Source organism: Schistocerca gregaria, chromosome 5 (genome assembly GCF_023897955.1).
Source record: "Schistocerca gregaria isolate iqSchGreg1 chromosome 5, iqSchGreg1.2, whole genome shotgun sequence".
Lineage (NCBI taxonomy): Eukaryota > Metazoa > Arthropoda > Insecta > Orthoptera > Acrididae > Schistocerca > Schistocerca gregaria.
In genome coordinates this window covers 196026661-196035540 of record NC_064924.1, presented here as the reverse complement: position 1 = coordinate 196035540, position 8880 = coordinate 196026661, and the positions used below count along the sequence as shown (strand labels likewise).

The following is an 8880-nucleotide window of genomic DNA, read 5'->3' as shown; positions in this document are numbered from 1 at the left end:
ATAAAGGAAAGTGCATTATGTGAATTGTTGTTACGACAATCAAAAAAGGTTAGAACTTTGGATTCATCGGGCTGAGCCCTCGCAATAAAAGAGTTATGTGCCTCCTACGCCATGATTTAAGTGCTCTTACGCATCCAGAAACAATGCAAGTGAAACTATGTTATCGGTTGCAATGTGAAATTTGTTATTGGTGCGGCGTTCAGTGGGCGGTACAAAACCTCAAGCGAGATCAGTCACTGCCGTCGGCTGCTTAGATAAAGGGATTAAATAGTATTAAACACAGAATAATCTGTAACGGCGAAGCCCGTCGTTCCCAGAACACAAACCTAGGAATCCGGCGGAGAGCACGTGTACAGCAGACATGTATTTAAGCGTACGCGAAGGGACACTGAGCCACCTTCATCGAACGACAGCTGACGACATGGGAGGTGAGTACCGCTGCCACAGCTTTCGGGGTTTCTTAGTGTTTCTGTGTGATTTCAGCTGAGTTTCTGCTTGCTATTCTCTATCACAGATTTACTGAAAAAATAAAATGTAATAAAAGTGATGTAAAAGTGACGAATTTTGATAGTGTTGTTCGTTATGAAGGAAACATTCTATGTTTGGCATCAAGACGGAGTCATTAATGAGTTTCGTTTCGTTTCCTCTCTTTGTTTAGGGCACACTAAGAAGAGAAGTGCCTCCCCTAGTGAAATATGTTTCTTGCCTCAGACTACAAGTAATCTTGAAATTCATAGTTATTTTAATCTTGAAATCCATAGTTATTTTGACGAGGAGCAGCGGCGTGCAGACTAAAGTTCCTGAACGTGCACTGCTTGTTTTCGCTGAGGACTCTTGGTAGTGTACGGTGTAGAGTGTACCACAGATTTCTACAGTTATTTTGCCGCGAGTTAGAAATAACGAACTACGGTCAGCATATTGTATTAGTAGTTAGGTTTTTATTATACTTCACTCTTTAATCAATACGTTGTTCAGCACTCCCAGCCATTAGTCACTTTCTGCTCCCCAATAGTATCACATATCAGTATAATTGTCTCTTTTTTCGTTTATTTACAACACTTGACTAGTTTCTTCTGGGTAACCACCATTGTCTCTTGCACAGAATTCGCAATTTTTCATGTTGTTCTCCAACAGCTTGTGCTACTACATGCGGCACGGAGCGAAAATTGAAAGTAAATATTAGTAAATTTTAGCGAAAAGACAGCTTCGATAGGCAAGTTTATGTCGTCGTTTGATGTAGCTGTGCATACGGAAGACGAAAATACAACGCCTAACGTTTTTAATCAGCCTTTTGATAGTATTTCGCTATAATCTACCAAAACTAACATTTAGTCAATATTTTCACGCAGCGTAAGGTTTATTAGCGAGAGTTCTTGGACAGACAACCGAGAAATGCATGTTATCAATATTTGAAGGTAAGTCGTTAGCCACACGAAACAAATTGTTTATTTAAATAAACAGCAACAACACAAATGTGGCTTGTAACGCTGTCTATTCGTTCTTTGAAATTAGATGACACTGAGGTGCTGCGTAAGCAAAATTATCCCCTCCGTCACTGAATACTCACCAGGGGCCACAAGAAATACGGGCCCCGAAACGAACTTGTTACATTGCACAAATCGCCTTGTTCGCAGTGCTTCGCGAACGCTCGGCTCCGTTCAGGGTCCACCACAAATCAATCCGTCAATGGATAGGCACCCACTAAAGGTTTTAATTTTTCCGTGTGCTATGGAGAGCTTGCCTGCATTAAAATACGCACCTAAGAATGGTTAGAGTCGACTGAAGAAGTTACTGGCTCCCTGCTGGAGACGGTTGCTGTCACTCTCAAGACCAACAGGGTCACGTGCTATGACGCATGCACCACAGCCTGTTCTTCTGGTTGTCGTAGATACATTGCAAGTCAGACTCTGTGCGCGAGAATACATAAGCATAGAGCGACAACAAATTGTAGGCGACCTGAACTTCGAGTAGTCCATCGGAAGATAGCACGGGAGTGACTTGCGCGAAGCTTCGCTGATGGCGGTGATACTGTGACGTCAAAATTCCACGGAAGTACCGAACATAGCAGTCACTGTGATTGGCTTTAGATTTTAACTTGTGAGGAACAACGTGTTTCGGAGTGGTCCATTTCGGGCAGTTATGCAGTTATCCAACATCCTTCTTTCACCTGTCTGGTGCCCTTCTTGTATATGTTTTACAGAGGACAGTGACGTAAAAAAACAACAGCAGTTTCAGAACTCTCTTTTGTTACACATGCCGCTTATTAGAGGTCACTGGCAAGACTTAACGCGCGTTGTCCGTCAGTGCGCTACTAAATACACTGTTATTGGCCTGTGGTGCAGTAGAGGAAGGGGTTACTGTGGGCTGGGTCAACACGACGTGGTAACCAGATAAGACTGCGTCTGCGCATCCGACAAATGCCTGCCGATTAGTATTTACCTGTGTCGGGGTGATAGTGGCGTTCAGTCGTTTCATGAACTACCTTGCTCCTAAACACTACTGCTATAGTGCTGCTCTTTCCCCATATAGTCCTTTAATCACTTCAGCGGATAACCTGATTTCTGATCACTCCACTCACAATTCACAATTTCTCATTAACATTACACCTCTATAAAGTTTCCGTTCTCTTCTTTCCCGGCTTCCCCAAAGTCCTCTAATCACTACCATATGCTGGTGTGCAGCCGATGCACATTCTGAGAAATTTCTTACGCACAGTGAGTCACAGGTTTTGACACAGGCGTCTCTGCCTGCGCCCATCTGCTTCCTGTACACTAGCAGGTAATGAAATACCTCCACTTCGTCTACTGAGAGACTGCCTGATTCTGAGGTTAATTTTTCTGTAATCTCATTTATGTTTTACAATATTGTTTCTTTCTTTGAATTACTCTGAATTAAAATTCCGTGATTTGTGGTCATTATATTCAACAGGTTCTACAGGCTTTCGTCATTTTCACAAGGGAGAGGAATGTTATCAGCAAATCTGGTCGTTTATATCCATCTACCATGAATTTTAATAGGTCTTCTGAACTCTGCAATTCATTTTTCTCGTTGCTTCTTCCACAAAGAGTTTGAACAGTAGGGAAGAAAAGCTGGTTAACTCCCTCACGCCTTTTTCATCCTACTATTTCTCTTTCAGTCTTCTATTCTTATTCTTCCCTCATATTTCATGTAATTTTTTTCTGAGATTTACCAATATTTCCGCCATTTAGAACAGTTCAATGCTTTCTCTACATAGAGAAAACTTATAGCAGTGTCTTATTTTTCTTATATTATGTTTCCATTCACAGGCATAATAGCAGAAGAGACACTCAGTGTCCTCTGCAACGGTTGTTGTTTGGGGTTGAGCACAAAGACTGGTTTGATACAGTTCTCCACGTTATTCTGTCTTACGCAAGCCACTTCACATTTGCAACCTAGTTTCTTTGGGAAGCTACTTATTGCTGCCAAACCTTGAGCTACCTGTATGCGTTTTACCCCCATACTTTGCTCCATTACCAAACTGACAATTCCTTGACAGTCCAGGATGTGTCCTGACGTCCAATATCTGTGTTTGCTGAACGTGTGCCATACATTCCTTTTCCTGCCATTTCGAATCAATAGCGTTTCAATAGTATCCGTCCAACTAAGTTTCAGCATTCCTCTTACCTTTCTTAAGGTTGAACTGATATTTGTATTTCTTCTGTATAGTATTCTTACTGGCTACATTATTGCGTGATTTGTATCAACGTAATAATTCTCTTTCTTTCCGATTTGATGGAGGCTATGGATTAGACTGCTCGAAACGCGTATATGACCTATCGCCCTTGAACGATGGAAGCGACACACATCCTAGGGATCTGAGCTCGCATTCCGTAAGACGACATGTGCCGTCGACAGATACATTTTCTTCAATTAACTTAAGGCAAATGTCCGGACGATGGAAATTTCTATGGTGGAACCATTAAGTTATCGCAACATTCCAAAAGACGTTATCATCCAGAATTAAATTTTCGCTCTGCAGCGGAAAGTGCGCTGATATGAAACTTACTGGCAGATTAAAACACTGTTCCGAACAGAGACTCGAACTCGGGACCTTTCCCTTTCGAGAGCAAGTGCTCTACCAACTGAGCTACCCAAGCACGACTCACGCCCCTCCTCACAGCTTCAGTTCCGCCTCTAACTCGTTTTCTACCCTGCAAACTTCACATAAGCTCTCCTGTAGAACTTGCGGAACTAGCACTCCCGGAAGAAAGGATACTGTGGAGACATGGCTTAACTACAGCCTAGAGGATGCTACCAGAATGAAATTTTCACTCTGCAGCTGAGTGTGCACTTATATGAAACTTCCTGGAAGTTTAAAACTGTTTGCGGGACCCAGTCTCGAACGCGGGACCTACGCCTTTCTCGAGCAAGTGCTCTATCACTTGCCCGCGAAAGGCGTAGGTCCTGAGTTCGAGTGTCTGTCACAGAGACACAAGTTTTATCTGCCAGAAGAATATTCGGCGAAGCGTCGAGATATTGCAGAAATCTCAATCTATAATGTATAATAGTGGTGCAGCCCATCCATAAACAGTCGTACATACGCAGTTATCCGACACTTTACCAGGAAATGCTGAGTATGTTGTTCGTCGAAACGTCCCGAAACCTTAGCTCTGCCACTTGGCTGGCGACCCAAGAGCCTTTCGTCAGGAGTATACGCCAGGGAAACCTAAATTAAAAATATCCCAATGTCTCGTTTGAAAAGGATGTGACCGATTTCGCTCGCAGTGAGTTTGTACGATATCTGTAAAGGCTTCGAAGTCGAGGCGGTTAATCCCCAAACTTCTCTCCTTTCCACTGACCTGCCAACTGGAATGTTGGTCAGATGCCAGAGATATTCGCCAAAATAGAGCAAATAATGCCTCTGGAAGGAGGGTGACTTAACAACAATAGGTTCATATCTGAAATGCACAGGCCGAGACGCCCGAAGGCATTTGACCACATTCACTATTCTGGTCCTGGGGCTACAAGTCACAATTCTTTTTCACTATTTCTTTAATCGATTTCGATATTACAGTAGCCCATGAGTCATGTACGTGTCACACCGAACGTTTACGTGCGGTATATCGCGCAAAGAAACAACTTTAATCGATTTTGATATTACAGTAGCCCATGAGTATGTACGTGTCACACCGAACGTTTACGTGCGGTATATCGCGTAAAGAAACAGAACTCAAGTCACCCGGACTGGCACCATCTAATCGTTTCGCTCTGCTTCCTTTTTGCAGGTCTCGTGATACTTGTGACGGCTCTGCTGGCGGCAGTCGCGTCTTTCGCAGATGCAGCGACTCTACACACGAGAGAAGCGGTAAGTGTTTAGTGTAGAAAAGTTATTTGTGCAAGTTCTTGTGTTTCGTTCCCTTTCTTGCTACTAAAGCAAATGTGGTAAAAAGTTCCAGCGTGGCTCTGCAGTTTGTCGACTTTCATTTTTGTGAGCGATATTTCACACTTTGGGCATCCTTGACGGAAATAGAAAGTGTTACATCATGAAGCAGTGCCCAATATTTATGAAGTGGTTTGATGATGTTCATCACATAACGGGTATTAAATGACTAACTTACCTTTCCTTACAGAACTGATGCCCGTAGTCAACATCAGTATGAGGTTCTACCCTACCGAATACGAACACAAATACAGCACTGAATTCGTCGTAACACGTACTGTATTTGTTGACGAAAGCTTCTGTCTAGACGCTAGTAGAATTTGCACGTCCTCCGAGCCTCCCAGACATATTCCTTGGTTGGTAAATCAGGGTGGGTGGTGGTGGTGGTGGTGGTGGGGGGGGGGGGGGGGGGGGGTACAGGACAGTAAAGTATCCATGCATATCTGAAGGAGTTTCTGGTATGGACTGAAGTGTGGGATAATGCATTATCCTGCAGGCATATGCGTTTTGTTACCCGCGTAATGAAGAATGTCACAAGAGGGCTTACGATTCTTGCCAGATCCTGTCACCATTTAGGCTTTATAAGTGGCAAGTCTCTGTTGTCATCGGTAAACATCCCATAGCAGCGCGAAATCCAAAGCCAGTTTCCAGTAATACTCGTATTCCCGACTGTTTGTGATGACATCCTGAATTTAACTTCTGTCTCAATTTCGGTTGACATGTGGCACTACAGCAGATGTATGTCGAAAATTAGGTAGACTGATAAGGTAACGAATAAGGAAGTTCTGCGCAGAATCGAAGAGAAAGGAATATATAGAATACACTGCGAAAGAGGAGAGAGAGGACGATAGGACATTTGTTAAGACATCAAGGGAAAATTTCTATTGTAATGTAGGAGGCTGTGTAGGGTAAAAGCTGCAGAGGAAGACAAAGGCTGGAATAGGTCCAGCAAATAATTGAAGACGTAAGTTCCAAGTGCTACTCTGGTACGAAGAGGGTGGCGCTTAGAGGAATTCGTGGTGGGCCGCATCAAACTAGTCTCAGTTCAATAATCAAAAAAAAAAAAAAAAAGCTTGTGTTTATGTTTGGATATGTTGCTTTATTGGTCTACAAAACGTCTCCATATTCACTCTGTTCGCCTCGCGGCAGCAGGTCAGAACTCAATCATCGTGGTGCGTTCCACACTACTGGTGGTTCCTTCTCAAATACATGAATTTGCACGAAATGTCACCACAAATTGGTATAAAACGTGTGCATAAAAATTCAAGGTCGAGATTGAAAATGTTCTTTTCTGATTACCGGTTTCGGTTTATTACCGAGCCCTCTTCAGATCAATCTAAAATCTTGTTCAGTGTGTGACGCTCATTACCTATCGTCTATTTAAGGCTAAGACGCCTTGGTTAAATAAAAAAATACGATAAAATGTAATGAGTGTCACATGCTGAACAACATTTTAAATTGTTCTGAAGATGGCTCGGTAGTCAGCAGAAAGTGATACTCAATGAAGAAAATTTGCAATCTTGGCATAGGGTTTTTATCCACACATATTTTAAACCAACAGATCACACCGCCACTGACAATATCAAAGAATAACAACTCGGTTTTTTGTTATCGGTTCATTCACAGAACGATGTCTGGTGATTGATTACATACTGATAAACTCGCTGCCAATTTCCCTCTGATACTTGAAGTGAAATAAGTGAATGAGGCGCAATGAAGATTCGATGATATGTTTCAGGTGAAACCTGGACTCGTCTCATGCGCGCACGCAACCGGCCCGATCCCAAATCCACAAGACTGTGGCAGCTTCCTGCAGTGTGAACCATCAGGCAGGATAGTGACCCGGCAGTGCCCAGCGGGTCTGGAGTTCAATGCATGGCGGCGTGTGTGCGACTACCCCGAGAGGGCTCGCTGCTCCACCGGCGGCTGGCGTCCACCACCACCACCACCACCACCACCAGCACAGGATGAGCAGACTCCCGTGGAAGATGACAGTCCCGCAGTAGAGGAACCAGTTACTCCTCCAGCCGACGCCCCTGAGTGTCCAGCCGTGGAGAATCCCGAAGAAGCTGTTCAGCTCCCCAACCCGAAGGACTGCGGCAGCTTCTACAAGTGTGACGCGGCTGGAGTGGCCTGGCTAAATGCCTGCCCTGCTGGTCTTGAGTACAACGCGAGGCTCAGAGTTTGTGACTACCCAGAGAGTGCTGGTTGCTCTCGGCCGGGTCCCGTTGAAGAGCCTGCCGAAGAACCGGCTGAGGAAGCAGAAGAAGACAATGCTGAAGACGAAGCCGGTGAAATTCAGCAACCAGCGAATCCTCCGGCCGATGCCCCACAGTGTCCAGCCGTTGAGAATCCCGAAGAAGCTGTTCAGTTACCCAATCCGAAGGACTGCGGCAGCTTCTACAAGTGTGACGCGGCTGGGGTGGCCTGGCTAAATGCCTGCCCTGCTGGTCTTGAGTATAACGCGAGGCTCAGAGTTTGCGACTACCCAGAAAGTGCTGGTTGCTCTCGGCCGGGTCCCGTTGAACAGCCTGCCGAAGAACCGGCAGAAGAAGAAAACGCTGAAGACGAAGCCGGTGAAGCTGATCAAGCAGCGAGTCCTCCAGCCGATGCCCCGAAGTGTCCAGCTATCGCGAATCCCAAGGAAGCTATCCAGCTTGTCAACCCTAGCGACTGCGGCAGCTTCTACAAGTGCGACGAGAACGGAGTGGCCTGGCTGATACCATGTCCTGCTGGTCTTCACTACAACGCAAAGCTGAGGGTGTGCGACTACGCTGCAAATGCCGGCTGCTCGTCAGCGTGAAACGGTAGTTATCGTCGGAACAAATACAAAGAGATGCAATGACGAAAAAGAATGTACTGTCACCACATGACTACTTAATTTAAACATTTCTGTATCAATACCATTCAAAATGAGATAATTTTAGACAAAGTGCCTGGAATCAAAGGTAAAGTTAACAACTAACAGTCTACATAGACATTTTCCTTTTTATTTAAACCTGATGGGCTCCTAATTCAAAGTAAAAGTTATCGATCTGGACTGTAGTTAAAATAAAATACTTCTTAAAAGCTGTACGTATTAAGGTAAATACAAATCTACTGATTGTGCACTCCTATACATTAGATGTCAATTAAAGATGGAAATAAAAATTAATTGAAGCAATATAAATATCTTACTTCCATTCTTTTCCTGATAGGAGAACTATCAGGAAGATAAACTTTCCAGTTTCTTTATGCAACAAGAAGATGCAGTTGGCTACAAACATTCGTCTTAACAGAAATCGATATTGCTGAGCTGATTTGCAGTATTTGAACACTTGGCGCCGCCCGCTGTGGTCGAGCGGTTCTAGGCGCTTCAGTCCGGAACCACGCGGCTGCTACGGTCGCAGGTTTGAATCTTGCCTAGGGCATGGATGTATGTGATGTCCTTACGTTAGTTACGTTTAAGTAGTTCTACGTCTAGGGGTATGATGACCTTA

At 44.2% G+C, this 8880-nt stretch overlaps 1 protein-coding gene across 1 annotated transcript; it reads left to right on the top strand.

The window, feature by feature from the left end:
• Window positions 1-336: 336 nt before the first annotated feature.
• On the top strand, window positions 337-8570 carry LOC126273064 (chondroitin proteoglycan-2-like). The gene is made up of 3 exons (XM_049976470.1): window positions 337-428; window positions 5247-5326; window positions 7140-8570. The coding sequence occupies exons 1-3, from the start codon at window positions 362-364 to the stop codon at window positions 8202-8204; spliced, it is 1212 nt and encodes a 403-aa protein (XP_049832427.1). The 5' UTR covers window positions 337-361; the 3' UTR covers window positions 8205-8570.
• The last annotated feature ends 310 nt before the right edge of the window (window positions 8571-8880 follow it).

Excerpts from the sequence above, each read along its gene's own strand:
- LOC126273064 (XM_049976470.1), top strand. The coding sequence starts at position 362 with ATGTATTTAAGCGTACGCGAAGGGACACTGAGCCACCTTCATCGAACG. Across the intron at positions 429-5,246 it reads GACAGCTGACGACATGGGAG|GTCTCGTGATACTTGTGACG; the intron begins GTGAGTACCGCT and ends TCCTTTTTGCAG. Across the intron at positions 5,327-7,139 it reads CTCTACACACGAGAGAAGCG|GTGAAACCTGGACTCGTCTC; the intron begins GTAAGTGTTTAG and ends GATATGTTTCAG.